This window comes from Ambystoma mexicanum, chromosome 8 (assembly GCF_040938575.1).
Source record: "Ambystoma mexicanum isolate Mex_15411 chromosome 8, UKY_AmexF1_1, whole genome shotgun sequence".
Taxonomy (NCBI): domain Eukaryota; kingdom Metazoa; phylum Chordata; class Amphibia; order Caudata; family Ambystomatidae; genus Ambystoma; species Ambystoma mexicanum.
Window position 1 is genome coordinate 995,948,041 of NC_090929.1, and position 17,693 is coordinate 995,965,733.

The 17,693-nt window shown below is 43.1% G+C and overlaps 1 protein-coding gene across 2 annotated transcripts in view; it reads left to right on the forward strand.

Annotated features, from left to right (window-relative positions):
- The window catches only part of MRPS16 (mitochondrial ribosomal protein S16), a 67,298-nt gene extending 58,254 nt beyond the window's left edge, over positions 1-9,044 (forward strand). For both annotated transcript variants that reach the window (XM_069610909.1, XM_069610910.1), the window contains exon 4: positions 8,680-9,044. In XM_069610909.1, coding sequence (XP_069467010.1) covers positions 8,680-8,837 — 158 coding nt within the window. In that variant the 3' untranslated portion in view covers positions 8,838-9,044. The remainder of the gene's footprint in view (positions 1-8,679) is intronic.
- The last annotated feature ends 8,649 nt before the right edge of the window (positions 9,045-17,693 follow it).

Here is a 17,693-nt window from a genome sequence, read left to right on the forward strand (position 1 = left end):
GTTCGTCGGGTAGTGTAAAGCCCTTCAACATTGTTTAGGACAATATGTCCAAAGGTTGTAGCATTTTATATATACAAACTCTAGTACAGTGGGGCTGCAATTCCAATCAAGATTGAATAAGACCTACATCATTTACAATCCTTGTTAGTAATAAAAAGAGTCCAATTTGGTACATGATTAGGGTCAGAGTACCAAAGAATAGCAAATGAAGAACAGCTAGAAAGTCTGCAGGACTAACCTTGTGATTTTTCAATACGTTTCTTCAATTGGAGAAAAATCTCCAGATTATGGGGCCCAAACATGCGGGAATTGAAATTGCAAAGCTTGAGGGATGTACCCTATCTGTAAAGAGAGGGTGAACGTAAGTGACGTCTAATCTTAACGATCTTAGTGCGAAAAAAATCAAAGAAGAGCAGATTGACTTACAAAGGTCTGCAGGATGGTATTCTAACAGGAAAGTCCCATCAAGAAGGAATTGAAGGAGGGTATTCTAACAGGAAAGTCCCATCAAGAATAAATCCAGGACTTAACTGGTGTTTTGGCGGAATTCGTGCTCTAAAAAATGCAAAAATATGAAGGAGGGAAGCAAATGAGTGCTTCAGGATGTGAAAGTACTACTAAAGTGTCTAAGCCTCCAGAGGGTTGGCTAAACTGGGTTAAAATAATCTTACCCGCAGCCAACAGCGTTGCAAGGAGGAGACCGGAAACCCTGGGGCCGTCCGACTCAATTTGCAACGCCGTCAGTGTTTAAATATCGAATAACTGCATGACGTCATCATGCGCATGCACGTGTGATGTCCTGAAGGAATCCAGAGGAAGGATGAAAATTAAAAAAAGGTACCATCTAATTATGCAAGGACTCAATATGGGTAAAGCCTGAATACAACTTTAGTAAGGATGGACTCAAAAGAGTGTTCTTGTAGTATGGATCATGCACGCCCATGTTTGTTTACATCATGACGGCATCACGCCTGCGTGTGAATGACGTCATATGTAAACAAACCGGCGTCCATTTTGTGAATAAGTCACAGGGACCGTGGATGGTCTGTAATAGTTATAAGACAACCAAGTATTTCCAACGCCCTGGGAATGACTAATGGTTCAGAGATTTCGTAAAGATCAAGCCAGAAAGGCTGAAAGGGCCGGAGGGGGTCTACTTATGGAGACTAAATAGCGTGGATACACTAAATGCTCGTGAAAAAAGTATTGGAGAAAAATATGCCTTGGCTTGGAGATCAAGAGTAATATAAGCGAGATGGGACTCGGCTAGATAGGGCTTAAGTGGCAATAAATGGTTTTAGACACAAAGAGAAGGGAGACCCATTAAGGGTGAGGCTGCATAAAAGTCACTAACTGTTAAGTAGAAATGTAGACCATGCTAAATCAGCATGTGGGGTAAATACCCAAAGGTGGATAATATGATAGTTCCTCCTGTTTCAGATGTCCTTACAGAATCGCTTGTCAAATGTTTAGAAAAGTCTGTATGGAAAATATGCTAGTAACATTTTTAAAGGGTTTGCAAAAGTATACACATAAGGAATGCAGCTGCATTGTAGCTTTCTTAACATAATGGACATATTTCTGCCCAAACATGATATAAAGTAGGCAAACATTGATAGCCACATTACCAAAGGATTTTCAAAAAAGTTTAAACAATCATTGCCACTTAATATTTGCCTACTTAGCATACAAGAGTTCTTCCTTCCCACACCCGGTTCACTTTCTGGTAGCTTGAGTTATGCCATTTAACAAGTTGCATCAATAAAGGAAGACCAACCTAGTTTAAGCAAAGAGGGAGTGAAGACAGTGTCACTGTTGGTGTGTTTATTTTTAGATTCAGATAAAGGGACCCAAGTAATAGTCTTCATTCAGGCCAAGAGGGGACATAGCATCGAGTCTATGGATCCAGCAAAGGTCTTTCTGAGCAAGTATTTTTGGTAAATCACCGCCCCTTGGGAGGGGATGGATCACTTCCAGTATTGCAAATCGCATCTGTGAGATGTTATGATTGTTGTCCCTAAAATGGCGAAATACGGGTGATTTTGGGTTTTTCGTTCTGATCTGGGACTCATGTTCTGTCCATCTTTCCTTAACTCGTCTGCTTGTCTTCCCCACATAATATTTACCACATAGACATCTGATGGTATAGATTACATTTTTTAGATTCACAAGTTGCGTAGCTTTTTCCCATTGTTTGGATGCCAGATGTGGTTTCCTTTTATAATGTTGGAGCAGTGTTGACAATTTAAGCAAGGGAAGGTAGTTTTTTTTTTTTTTTTTTTTTTCTCTCGTGAGTGTGCTCTGGGTCGTTTTTTGGTCTTTCTGCTTTAATCAGAGTGTCCCGAAAGTTCCTCCCTCTTTGGTACGCCAACATTGGAGGCGATGGCAAAAGGCAATTAAGGTTGGGGTCTGATTTAATAAGAACCCAATTTTTTTTTTTTTTTTTTTTTTTTTTTTACCTGGAAACTTTGTGCCGGGTACCTCAATGTGTAAATGAGGTTAGATTTTCTGTGTTGGCTGTTTGGTTAGTAACACTTCATAAGGGTGAGTTTCCATCCTTGTGCTGGCTTGTGTCACCACATCTTCTGGAAATCCTCTTTCCAAAAATCTTGATCTCATAGTATCTAACTCTGTTTGGAGTCTTTCTGTGTTGAAAGTAATCCGTTTAGCGCGTAAGAGTTGTCTGTACGGAAGGTTCTCCTTTAGATGTCACCATATATAATAAGACCGTGAGGCTGTTGTGTTCCTCCTACCCGAAACACCTAGAATAGGGACATGGGGGGGGGGGGGGGGGTGGGGGGGGGGGGTTTGAGGTGGGGAGAATGGGGGCAGGGAGAGAGAAACCATGGACAGCGTTTGCTCTTTTGTACACTTCATGAACAAATACCGAATTGGACCAACGACATTAGATTTAGAAGTGGGTTACCCTTTGCAAACTGGCCGACCATCACCCACACATACTGTCCTAGACCTCTCCCATGACTCTTTCCAAGGGGCAGATCCAGCAGATCAGGATGTGTGGTGTATCGACCAGTATGATCCTGGTGATGTCCCTGACCAAGTCTATCAAGATGACCCAGATGTTAACATTATTGACACTCTGGATGTTGTTGCACCTGAGTAGTCGCAGCTCCCCAATTGGTGACCAATTTTTATGCAATGATTTATTAAAGAGGACTGCTAATCATTTTAATATTCATACCGAAGAAACAGTGGACAGCACTGACTTTGTGGAGGATTTTTTTTAAAATGCGAAAAAGGCTGTTAGCCCTGCCATTCCTCTATTCTCAGATAAAAAGAAAAGAATTGGCCCATCACTTAATACACCATCAATTACTCGGGCAGTTAAAACCAGAGTGGAATTAGTTTTTAAACCAGCTCCATCCAACCATCTATATATTAGGGGACATGCAAAACCAGATTCCCCTGTGGTCATTCCCACCAGAAAAGGGGCCAGTGTTCCACTCTCTAGTTCTGAGGCACCTCCCAATAAGGAATGCAAGCAGCTGTGTACCTAATGGAAAATAACCACCTCAGGAGCATTTATAACATGAATTGCAAACAATACCACACTGCTTTAAAAATTATAATACAGTGGGATGAGGTACTCAAACATATTCTGTCCCTGTAAAGTCACACCATCTAAAGATCCCTACAGAGGGCAAACGACTAGCCCGAAACATTAACAAACCTATTTTATACTCCGCAGACACTTCAGGAGAGTAATTGCTGAAGGGATCCTGCTTAAACGCCATTCATGGCTATGAGATTCCAGGTCTAAACCAAAGATTCCAGCAATGTTAATCAACATGCCTATTGAAGATTCTGTCCTATTCGGAAAGGAGGTTGACAACCAGCTTGGAACTACAAAGACTGAGGATGAAACTTTAAAAACATTAGGCCAAATCTCAAAAAAGCCTTCTGTCCAACGGGGCACCTTTAACACACAGTGCACTTTTCGTAGCCAAGGCTTTAAAATATCCAATCAATCTGGATTTGGAACATCTGCCTCTTCTTACTACAATCCCCAGGGACAATCCTCCTCTTATCAGTCAAACCAGCAGAGTTTCGTAGAGGCTAAGCGTGGGGCAGATTTGCAGCCTCTACAGGCCCAGCTGCCCCTGCCAACAAAATGACGCTTCAGTTCACGTACTCACCCATGCTTCCCCGGGGGGGGGGGGGGGGGGCAGGGGGGTGGTGGTCCCCATATCAACATTCACCGACACATGGGATGGGATGGGAGGGTATAACATCAGATCGTTGGTTACTCACAACCGTGACCAAAAGGTTATTCAATTGAATTTCTTGAAACACTGCGCCACCATCCTCCTCGTTCAAGAATGTCAACCGAACATTACCGAATTCTCAGAGAAGAGTTTAACTTTACTGCAGAAGGGAACAATAGAGCTGGTATCACCTCTAGAAGAACATCAAGGTATTTACTCCATGTACTTCCTTGTTCCAAAGAAAGATCTAACAATGCGCCAAGTCTTAGACCAGATCTAACAATGTGCAAGTCTTAGACCTGCGCCCTGCAAACCTGTATGTCGAGCCAGAAAAATTCAGGATGTCTACGCTGCAGGGACTAATTCCTCTTCTAAAACAATGGGATTACATGGCACCTTTTGACATAGAAAATGCTCACTTTAGTATTTATGCTTCCCTCTGATCCTCTTCTTACTTGCTCCATCATTCATGACTGCCTCTGCCATCCAGTCCTGGTGTAATTCCAATGATCTATGCCTCAACACCAGCAAGACTGAGATCCTTCCTCTTGGGACTCCTGCTCCCTCTTTCTGTCCCTCACTCTGGCCTTTTTCTATCGGCTCTTTCCCATCCCCTTCTTCTGAAGCCAGAAACCGTAGTCATCTTCGACTCCTCTTCCCATCATCCCTCACATTCAGGACCTTGCCAAGAAGTCCCACTTGCAACTCCAAAGGAATTCTTCCTTTCATCACTTTCCCCCGAAGCGCAATGTCTCTAGAGCTTTGGTTCTCTCTAGGCTAGACTACTGCAATAGCCTTTTCCTTAATCTACCCTCTTCTGCTCTACGACCCGTCCATCTAATCCAGAATAGGGCTCCAAGATTTATCCTTGGCCTCAAACCCAGGGACCACATCTCTTCAGCCCTAAAATCTCTCCACTGGCTCCTGGTTGTTGCAAGGATCAAATTAAAATCCCTCTGCATCATCCACAAGGCTGTCTGGAGCCGGGGACCACACATTCTACAACTTGCTCTTACTAAATACTCTCCCTCCAGATCTTTACGTTTCTCCGGCACCAACTCTGTGTGTCAAGTGCTTCACTAAACAGTGAGCTTGTGACTGATCTCTTTCCTCAACAGGCTTCCTTCTCTGGAACAGCCTTCCTCTTTGTCTTGAGCCGGAACTCTTCAAATTCTGGATGCTCTTTAAGACTTTACTTTTCACCTCCTCCTTCCCTTCCTTTGCTAAATCCCACAGTTGCTGAGATTGGTGACCAGGGCCATTGTGTCCTCTGGGTCCTGGCCTCCCACACCTAATCGCCTGCACCTAGCACTTTGCTTTGGCACCCACTAGCCTATGCCACCATAGGCCTGCATTTATTTATTGGGGGCTGACCACTCCACCTAGGCACTTGCAGCTGCTCGCTCCCTAGCATTTCCCACTTCATACACCTAGCAATTACCACCCCCACTCCTCATCCCTTCTCTCTCTGCACTTGCACGTTCTGAATGCTCACAAGGCCTAGTAGGTCTGCATGTATCTTTCATCGTTATTTTTGATTTTCTTTCCCATGTTCCCTCCCTGTTGCCCTGTGGACGCTTTGAAACCCAATTTACTTTATGTATAAGCACCTTTAAAAATGCACAATAAATATTTCAATTTAGCCAGCAAACAGAAAATACCTAAGATTCAAAGTGGGGAAACCAGCACTACCAGATCAAAATGCTATCATTCAGCAAAGCCTTGGCTCCTCGAATGTTCACAAAGGTCCTAATTCGAACAAACGACGACCTAGTCTTCACCTCCAACGAGGGGGTATAAAACCTGCTATTTCAAATCCCTCAGTGCATAGCTGGTCGTCCAGTAACTGTGCCAAAGGTGATGCTCCTTCTAGGAATGATGGCTTCCTGAATTTACCTTGTGCCACACACCTGGTTGCCCGTGCGTCTTATGCAAGAGTGGCTTGCAAAACATTGGTCTCAAGCAAGCAGTCTGTGGGACGATCTAGTGATTGTTTTGCAACCTCGGGTTCTATCGCTGCAGTGGTGGTCCAAAGTAAACCTTTTAAATGGAACACCTTTCATCACACCAGTTAGCGAAGCCATTCTCACTACAGACGCATCCCGAATAGGTAGGCAGCACACCTTTTCCATCACACTGCACATGGGGTGTGGACACAAGCATTAACCAAGAAACATATCAACCTTCTGGAACAGCTAGCAGTCTTCAAAGTGCTTCAAGCTTTCAAACCACTGCTAGTACAAAAGACAGTCCTCATTCTAACAGCCAGACCTACAGCTATGTTCTACATAAACCAGGAGGAATGCATTTTCCACCAATGTCCAAACTAGCACAGAACCTTCAACTGTGGGCACTAAAACGCATGTTTCTCCTTGCACAGCATGTTCCAGGGGCACTCAATTCTCTGGCAAACATACTAAGCAGAAGTGTGGTGCTGCCATCATAACACAAATCTCAATTAAATGCAGATGTGCTACCCAATGTCTTCTCAAACTGGGGGTTTCCAGACTTGGACCTCTTTGCTACACTAGAGAACATACAGTACCGAGACTACGCATCCAGATTTCACCAGACAAAATCCAAGGAGAACGCTCTGTTACTGAACTGATTAGTGAAATTTGCGTATGTTTCCCTACCCCCTCACCCACCCCTGATACCTCATCTCAACAAAATAGTCCACAAGCTACACCAGAAACAAGTAACCTTGTTCCTGATAGCTCCAATGTGGGCACAACAATCATGGTTTTCACACCTACAAATTATATCTTTGTCCTCCCATGAAACTAGCTTAGCCATTCAACATGTCAAAGAACCAAGGGACAAACCTACACCACATCACAAAGTAACGTTTCATCGCAAAGGTGCCTGTGGTAAAAACATTCATGGAGCGGGTAAACAAAAATCTATCCTCCAGTTTCTAATCCAACTCCTGGCTGGAACTTGAATGTTGTTCTTACAAGCCCCCTTCGAGCCAATGCACAAAGCCAGTATTAAACATCTCACTTATAAGACTGCTTTCCTTGTTGCTATCACTTCTTTAAGAATGGTTGGTGAACTACAAGCACTGTGAATAATTACAAAGGGATGTTGTACTGACAAAGTTGTGCTACACACACACCTCCTAGTTTTTCTCCAAAATGTATCTAAAAATGTCATGTATATCAATCCATAGAACTTCCTGCTTTCTTCCAACACCTCAAAAACGCAACAGAAAAAAGCATACATACTCTAGATTTCAGAAGGGCTGTCGTGCATTGCCTCAAAGACAAAACTGACTGTTCTTTGTATCTCTAGCCCCATGGAGAGGGTGATCCTATCTCTATATTGGCTATTTCAAAATGAATTGTCAGCTGCATCCAACTTTGCTATCCTCTTGCTAAGAGAATGTTGCCATTCAAGCCCAGAGCACACTCAACTCTGGGCACAGGGGCAACTCTAACTTTCATAGCAAATGTACCCTTAGATGCCATTTGCAAAGCTGCCACTTGGCATTCAGTTCATACTTTCCCACAACATTCCTGTTTAGAGAGACATTCTTAGGCTGATGCACATGTGTGCCAGGCAATGTTAAAACATTGTTGCTGCTCTACCTTCAAATAACCCACCACCTTCTCCAAGTACTGCTTGCTAATCTATGCAAAGCACGTGATTATAAGCAAATCTGCAAGCCTCCGAAGGCATGCATTACTTACTCTAATCGTATTTCGGATGCTTGTATCTGCTTGGGCGTACATGCGCCTGCCCTTCCTCCCGTCTTGGAGTTGAAGGGTCTTGGGGAAATCATAGATATTTCGCACCGCTTCACAACTTACCTTGTCTCTACGCTTAGACTTTATACGCCCTCTAGTTGGAAACAAATAATCAGAGGGACTTTGACACGTGAGGGACATGGGTACTGTAGACGTCGCACTAGGGATAATATTACAAACACGCCCAGTCGATGTTCCTTTTCGAATTTTGAAAACATGTGCAATACTCTGCGCTTACCACTAGATATCGACCTATACAAAGCATGTGAATCTAAGCAGATACAAGCATCATAAATAAAATTACAATAAGTAGCGTATGCCTTATTTATGAAGGATGCAAAGTTGCAGTATCACTTCTAAATATATGATGTGTATTCATTCTGTGGGCTTACTGATGGCTCCTCAGATTGTGGGCGTTCATTCTGTCACCACCTAAACAGAATTGTATGACTGCATTTTCTGATCTGCCATTCATTGCTATGGCTCTCGTGCATGCATTAAGTAGATGGTGTATAATCTTGTTCTTACCTGATCTGATGTCGCAACTGAGACAGGCTTTCAGAGCCCACCAAGTCAACAAATAACAGAATAAATAAATGCTTCTGAAGTGCTCAATTTAGACTTGGCAGAACCCGAAAATCATATTCTGTCTGCTAGCCCTTTATGATTTACGTTATTGGTACCTAATTATCTCCTGCTTGCAGGCCTTGCCGGATTCTTCCCACTTCATCCAATGACGATCACAAATGCTGAAAGACTAAGACAGAAAAAAGAAATGGATGCCACAATTGTTTCCCAGCAAGAACGTGCAGAAGCTCAGGAGCATGATCCCGCCAGGAAGGAAAACAAGGACTTATTCTGAACTTTAGCCACTTGTAAGAACCACTGTTGTTGGCTAATTTACATCTGTCAAGTATGGTTCGATGGAGCAGGAGGACTGATCTCTGAACAATTTACAGACCAGCGATTAAAGACAACATATGCCCGATGTTTTTGTATTTTTAATTTAAAATTGGAATTAACTATGTAATAAAAAAACGCTCTAATAAAACGTGTTCTTAGTTATCCATACCGTTCTTCCACCTATGCGAAAATTACCTTTCTTTGATTAGTTTAATAATTCTGAGTTCTAGACGGACTTTAAGCACCCCTTCAGCTCTAGGTCTGATTCTCCTACTTCTTGCAATGCTTTGTAGACCTGAGAAATTGGCTCCTTTTGGGCAGTTTCCCAAACCTAATTTTCTGCAAGCGACTATAAAGTACACAGCAGAAGTACAATTGTTTAGTTAATCAACCCACACATTTGCAATGGGCGTTCAGTATATAGCGCATAATCATTCTTTGGTGCGTTTCGTGTGCTGGCAGTATTCTATGAAATCTGTCAAAACAGAGGGTCTCCAGTTTCACTCGGCTATTTCTTCAGGTCCTTTTCAAGTTGTGTGTTTTCTTTTCCTGCTGATGGGCATCATTTTGTTTCTTATCATGGGTTCCAAGATGCGTGTGTTTGCGTAAATAGTTAATGGCCACAGGCACTTGTTTCACTGTGGTGCATAATGGCATATTTATTTGTGTGTGATATTGTGAAAATGTGAAGCAATCGGGAGGACAGCACTGCACTCCCTTGAATGCTTTATTGCAAACCTCCATTTTGCTCCTTAATTGAACAGCTGCTGCCAAAGTTCACTTTCTGGATGCTGGTATGCTCATGCCTGGCTTGAAAGCGATTCATGAAGAAGAAATAACCCCTTACAAGCACCTTTTTATTGTGCAAGCTTCCAACATGTATCTGAGTTCCTCCATGGGATGGGGCACTCTGCAAAAACAGTGGTGTTTTTTGAAAAATATACATGCCTTTATAACTGCACATTTTTAGAAATCAACTAAACTGTGCAAAGAACACTAAAATACATATGTCTATATAAATGCCCGTCATGCCTTCTGACAACTATTTGGAAGATTGTGTGGTACGTATGCATGGTTTTCCTCATGTTCGCAGGCTAGTGGTTCGATTCTGGACAGCTGTTGATATCACCACACCTAAAATTTGCAAATTCAGTTCATTCCAGACATTCAAAATGTGCAAGATGCCATCCGCTGCAACTAACTGAAAAATATTTTTCAGACTGTTCTTTTAGTTTAAATGGAAACGTTATGAATTGGGGATCATGCTGCTTCATCAGAAAAGGAATAGTTTAAAAAAAATAAAACATTTGCAGCAATTTTTGGTAACCCCGATTTTATTTTACTCTGGGACTCGGATTAGAGGATTTTGGCTCCTTGCGCTATGCGGGACCCACTCTCTCAGCTATACCGTAGGGGGGCCCCTATTACCTTTTGAGTGCAAAGAGTGCTTTCAGGTCACGGAAACTAAATTATTTGCAGTTGCAGCATTGAGTATCTCATCCCTGTACCCGCAGGGTGAGCACATGCCAGCCCAGTGCCCTGGAAAATAAGATGGTGGGAGGGGAGGGGTTTGTTGGGTGGAACATTGCTATGCATGCTTTTGGATGGTCTTGATCCGGAGAACCTCCTCTATATGACCAATGGGATCGAGATTTCCAGGCCCCTGTTTCAGAGGACTCTTGGGGGAGAATCTGGCAAAGAGCAGGCACATCTTCTAGGCGTGTCACGACCAAGGAACGTGGTGATGAAATCCTATAGATGGTATATCTTTATAGAATTATTTGTTCTCACAAATGGCCGTCGATGGCCAATGTCCTAGATCATTGTCCAATGCGATCTTGGTGCCTATAGTCAAAGAGAGGATCCTCTCAGCCCATCTAATTGACTGCTAATCGAAAATCTTCGCCAAATTGGTGTTACAAGAACTTACGTCATCGGCAGAGAAGGCACATAGATTTAGCCCCTGCAAACATGGTTTATGAAGGGGGGGTGCGGGGTCACTGCTGAGCGGGTTAGACATTTCTGCCTGCATTTCTGACACCGGGGGTCAGTTTCCACGCTCACTATATATGGCTGCCATAGAATTCTCTGGAGCCTTTGATAATGTGAACATAGCTCTCCTATGGAAGAAATGTAATAGCTTGGAGGATAGATTTGGGCCTCTTACATATGATCCAGATGGTGTATAAGGCAACTACGGCATAGGTCCAACTGAACACCCTCTGAGACCTGCCTCGGAGTATTGCTGGAAAAGGGAGTGTGGCAGGATTGTGTCCTCGCCTCAGCGCGGTTTAATTTATATCTAGCCGATTTATGGGACGAGGGCACGACCTAAAAGGGGTATGTGCCCAAGTGGCCTAATCTGTTGGTTAACTGCATAGCTTATGCGGATGACATACTAATGGATTACACATCGGCTGGTCTCCAAAGACTTATGTGAGATGGGGTCGTATTTGAAAGCAAATGACTTGGTGGAAAACCAAGTCCCAGGTATGGAATCCGGATAATGTAAAAATAACCAGACTAGAGTCACTCTGTTATCTGGGTGTTGTGATTGCGCCAAAAAGACAAGTTGAAAGGCGTAAAGCTGGGATGGAAGAGAAGTTGCGGCTAAGTAAATCAATGACAAAAGTGGTCAAATCTAAATTGTGTGCCTGCTCATTGAAACCATTGATTACATTTTGACCGTTTTATATGGAAGTGAACTGGTGAATTTTAAAAATGGAACATTTCTCGATATATTAGAGGGAAGAATATTAAAACATACGCTGGAATCTCCCAATATCGGTCCCAATCTGTGTTATCAGGTTGGAATTGGGTCTGACTTCATGGTGGGCACAATATGTCAAGAGAAGCATCGCACTGTGGTACAAGTTAGAGGGCAGACAAATCGAGCCTGGGTTTGCACATAAAAGATCTCTTAGGGCGGGGCTCGAATCCCTTCTTGATGAACTCTAAAAAGAGATGGGATGCATTCTTTAAGATGGTGGATGGGGAGGACTACTAGTCGGATTATGTGATAAAGAATAAGATCAAACGATGGGACAGAATGATGGACATACAGGATTTGGGAAGATTGTGCTTCTACAGGGATAAAGAAATCCTCTATATACCGGGTCGGGAAGAAATAATGTATTTAAGTTCCCCTTGCAAGTACATTGTAACTGGTACCTCAAGTTTCGATTAAATTGTCTGCCTACGCGGGAGGTCATAGGACCGAAATTAGGGGTATCGAGGGAACTGCGCAGGTGTAGGATGTGTGGTTCAGCCCAGCTAAAATCATTGTTTCACCTGATAATGGAATGTCCCAAGTTCTGTAAAGACAGGATTCTGAGGTTGGGCCCATTTATCCATTCTACGGCACAGGTGTGTAGTTCTAATTTATGGGAGAGGTTGATAACACCTCAACTGGCACTGACGTGGATTTGGATTAGGGCGCTATATAAATAACCTATTATTATTATTATTATTATTATTGGTAAAATACCTACAAAAAAGTCTGTCTTCACTAGTGTGATGCAACAAGGGGACAGGACATGGGCAGAGGATGGGTTAAGATTTGATTCTGACATAGCATGTGATGGGAGCGGATGTAGGCGTAGGGTTAGAAGAAAGGTAATTGAAAGCTATGAAATTTTCTTTTTTTATTGTGTACGTATTTTAGTGGATTGTTTCGAATGCTGGTGTTTTAGTATAAATGCGATGTCAGGAATTGTAATTATACTAATTGGTGGAAATGTAACTATATGATTACATTGTGTACAGTGCCATGTGTACTAAAAACGCAAAAAAAAATAATATATAGATGGTATATGACGCCAGTTCGTCTACATAAAATGACCTAGCACTTTTCCTCATTTGACCACTTTTTAGCAATTGTTTTTCAGCTGAAAGTTAAAGAAACCAGTTTTAGGCTGAAAACCACGGAAGTGGTATGCACATTAGATCGTGCAGCCCTTAAATCAATGAATTCAGTCTTGCACTTTACATTCCATGTACCAGATACTTTACTTAATCTTCTAGAAATAGTATTTTTTTAGCTTTATTTACTATGCAGAGTTACAGGATTGTTTTCACTTTGAATATATATTTGTCGATGTTTGGTAAGAATGTGTTCCTTTTTTAGGGGATGTGTAGATTAAAATGTATATCCACTATTTTATTTGAAAAAACTGCTCGTTTGGCTGTTGCATATCTAGTTGTCTGTTGTACTTAGTCTTATAAATCAAAATGTAACTATGGAAAACTCAAACATAGTTTTACACCAGCTATAACAATCGGTAGGAAAAATAAAAAATCCGACACTTGCTGTCCCAGACTGGCTTTACATCTCATAGTGGGACTCCAGGGCAGAGTCAAACGAGCACGGTCGGTGCCAAAAGTTTGGGCTTTTGTGTGAGCATGGAAAAGCACAGAGACCGAGCAGTTTCTGGCGAAGTGGTATTAACTGGCCATTGATGGTAGCAGGTGCAAAATGGTGCGAGTACCAGGGCATCTAATAGCAGTGCCTGACAAATGCCTTATACTTGTACACGGGACAAAACGGTTGGCTTTGCCAATGCTTGTTTTTAAACAGGACTTCAGTGAAGGGCACACATAGTAGTTATAAATCGAGTTACTGAAGGCACACCTGGTTAAGACAATTTTATTACACCAGTCGCGGGTTTACATCTCCAATTAAGTCATTAACGCTCAGAGAATTGCTTTTAAAAAGAAAACTGGCAAGCATTTTGAGTGCAACATTTGATAGTAAGGCTTGATTTAAAGCGAGCTCAGAGTTTCCACGAGGAGGTGTTTTAGGGGAGGGGAGGCGCAGGAACTGGGTGGGAATAGTCATAGGGATTAGCATCGCTATTGGCAGTCAATTGGTGGGTAAATAGCCAAATAACTACAAGCTGTGTGCCTCCTAATGCCATTTCCCTATCTGTATTCTAATTCAATAGTTTCAGCTAATAGGTGACCTCGAAACGCCCAAGAGAAGGATGAAGAGAACCTACAAATGGGAAATTGTGAAATCCAAATGGCGCGTGTATACCCACTTCCTCTGTTCCCTAATATTTTGGTCAGTGCCATTCTGAAGACCATTCTAATAGTAGTAACTGTTGCATGCACCGCTACACTTCCAACACCACTCTGAATAGCTAGATTATGGTATGGATCGAGAAGACCAGACCGAATGGTCATGCTCATTTCCAAAAGTAATTTGCTACCATAATATGCTTCATTGTGCTGATTATCGGGATATATCAAGTGGATCAACTTTGGGTTGCTGATGGGTAAGCTCGGGGGATCATAAACTAGTGACTGTTAGTGTGATCAGTGAATCATCCAAGAGTAGTGGAAGGTATATATTTAATTGGCTTGGATTGCAAAAACTCTTGCAGCATCTATCAATGAAAGGAGTTGTCAACTTGAGTCATGCACTAGATGGCGCAGTTGAGGGTGGTTGTACCATGAATGGGAAAACGTTTGAGTCACATAAACTGAGTTGTCCTTCTAATTGCTCACCTAAAAAAGGGCCAAGTTGTGGCAATTGAACATTTTACTGTTTCATTGATTGGAAGCTTACATCAAATTCTCATCACAATATCAAGAGTAGTGGCATTAAATAAAACGACTTAAATAAAGTACAACTGTCTTTTTTAAAAAAAATAAAAATTGTGAAGACTCCTGCATTCAGACAGGATGACAGAGGAAACTACAAGTTACACAAGAAAAAAAATGAAGCTACCAAGAGCATGGAGTGAGAAGCTAATAACCTAGTAAGTGTGGAAAGTGAAGGTAACCGATCAGCAGTGGAGGGGAAAATTGATCAAACTGCAAGGGATAGGAGGCATGAGTGTCAAGCTTCAGTGTACACAAATATGTTGAATGAGAAACAAGAGCTTACATTGATGACATATTACAACCATTACATGGAATGCTTGAAGTAGCATGCAGAGATCACGATGATTTAATCAAGATATGGCATGCAGTATGTGAGAATCAAAAATTTTAAAATGGGGCCACTGGACCAAAGAATTGTTTGACGGGGATAAAATGGAGGGGAAAAATGGGTAAAAGGGATGAGCATGTCATGAGGACAGCAGGCAAAGTGAACACTGAAATGCCTTCTAAAGATAGTGTGGAAAGGATTGCCTTCATGCCAGAAACACATGCAACATGAATTGAACAAGATGAAGTGGTGGTTATGTGTGCAGAATTAATACTCTAGAAAATGAAAAATGATGTATTTGAGTAGAACAAAGCCCATCCCCAAAATCAAAGGTTCATCCGCCAGGAAAAACTAGCAATAAAAAATAGAATTCTAATTGATTGAATGTGATGTTCTGGTAACAGAGGTTTCTCAACTGGCAGTATGGCTTCAAAGGCCATTAATGTTACTTGTGCATTGGCGAAGTACACCCACACCTTGTGGGGCCCTGGGGGGAGTTTTATCCCAAGCAGCTGAGAACATTCCCCCAAAGAGGAAATGAGAGGGCCTCTTAAATATCATTCAGCATGGCAAAGAAGCAGCGTGTAAATCCTTGCAATCGGGATTAGATGCATCTGATTGGCGGCTAGCACTGTTGCAAGAAGGTTTGCGTGTCTGCGAAGTCCGTTTGACCCAAATGTTCAGTCCAGGCTATTAAGCTGTTTGATGGATCTCAACTTTTTGACACTAAGGCTGATGCGAATATTGGGAAGTTGCAGGCCTATAAGGTGGCTGCGAAATCTTCAGGAGCAGCAATCTGCCAGCCTCAGCAATGCCAGTCTTATCAGAGTTGTGGAGGCGTCTCCTTTCGATTTAACTCTTCAGGCAGTAGGTCCATGGGCCAGTTTGCCCAGGGAGGCCGGAGAAGACTCCCTCGTGGTGCACAAGGTCTTAGAGGTAGAACCGCCCAAGCAGTCTCTGCGTCTTTACCTTTTGCTGCAACCACGATTTCAAAACCTCTTTCATTCCTTGACTCAAATCTGTAGTGGAGGGCAGATTGAATGGTGAAGCATTACTTAAGATGTTTGGGCACTGCCTTCCCTTTTTAAAGAGGCCTGCAGGTTGTCCCCAGAACAAGCTATCTTTTGGGGAACCAGATCCGCTCCTTCTGCAGGAGATTCTCTCACTGCTGGAGAAAGGTGCCTTGGACGGGTTACCTGTAGCACAACAATACCACGGCTGGTACTCCACCTATTTTCTGGTTCCCAAGAAAGATGGAGGAATGCAGCCCATCTTGGACTTGAGACACTTGAACAAGTTCCTCAGGAAGGACCAGTTCAAGATGGGCACTCTTGCAGATCCTTCTGCTCCAGGAGTGGATGGTGTCACTCGATCTTCAGGATGCTTACTTTTACTTGCCCAAGCACAGCAAGTATATGAGCTTTGCCATTGGCAGTTCTCACTTTTGGTTTTGTATACTGCTTTTCGGGTTCATCTGCGCCCTGAGGGTCTTCACTCAGTTAATGGTGGTGGTGGCAGTGAATCGAAGGAGGGGAGGGATTCATATATTTCCCCATCTAGATGATTGGCTGATCAGGGCTTGTTCTCCCGAGCAGACTCTGGAACATCTGAACAGCACTTTCCATTTTCTCCGGATTGGGCTTCTACCTCAACATCTGGAAGTCTCCGGTGACCCCCTTCCTAAAACCTGCAATTCATTGGAGCAGTTGTGGATTCTTCCTCAAGGAATGCTTTGTCACCCATGTTGAGGGCTCTGCACATTTTGCAGATTATGTAAAAGTTTCAAAATGCACAGCATCTGCTGGCCTTTGATTTTCTAAGCTTGCTCGGCCTCATGGCATCCTGCATTTTCCTGGTGCCAGAGGCCCGTCTGAGGATGATGTCTCTCCAGTGTGCCCTTAGATCCCAATGTTCTCAGTTCTCCGGCAGGATGACTGACCTTCTACAGGTTCCGAGCAATGTCGCGCAGGATCTCCATTGCTGGAGATGACAGTAGTCACAGACTCTGCCCTCATGGGACGAGGTGCCCACTTGAACAATATATCAGTGGTTGTTGGTCGGAGTCCACGCTACACATAAACCTTTTAGAGTGGAGGACAATCAGACCAGCGCTGATGGCCTTTTTGCCCTCTGTGCGGGGGGAAGAACGTCCTGATAATTTTGGACGACACCATGGCTATGCATTACCTAAAGAGAAGAGGCTTAGTGTCACTTCCACTGAACAGAGAGGCAATGTAGCTCTTGTTTTGAGCACTTCAAGAAGGAGTCTCTCTATCGGCCGTTCATCTAGCCGGGAAGAGAGAAAATGACGGCAGACGCTCTGAGTAGGCAGAGCATAGTCTATTACGAATGGGAGATAGCTCAGTAAGTCCTTCAAGAGATCTTTGCCCTTTGGGGGACCACTCGATTGGATCTGTTTGCGTCCAGGATGTGAAAACTGTTCTGTTCTAGGGACTTCCTCAGAATGGAACTCTGGGGTGGATTGGGATTTTCAACTCCTGTACGCATTCCCACCAGTCAGTCATTCCTCCTGTCATCAGGAGGTTGAGGAAGTTCAGGAAATCCATGATCCTGACTGCTCCGGATTGGGCCAGGAGGATTTGGTACCCAGAACTCTGGACATATCCATCTGCCCTCCAACTCGTCTTCCCCAGCCAGCAGATCTGCTCTCCCAAGAGGGGGGCCGTCTTCTCCACCCAGAAATCAGGACTCATGGTTTCTGAGAGGTTAAGATACGATTGGGCCCTCTTGAAGACGTTCTGTAGGTGTTGCTTTCGGCTAGGAGGCCAGCAACAAAAGCTTTATACCTCCTACTGTTGGAACATGTTTTGCAGCTTGTTCAGAGCTAAAGATATTGATCCTTTCATTTGTGACTCTCCC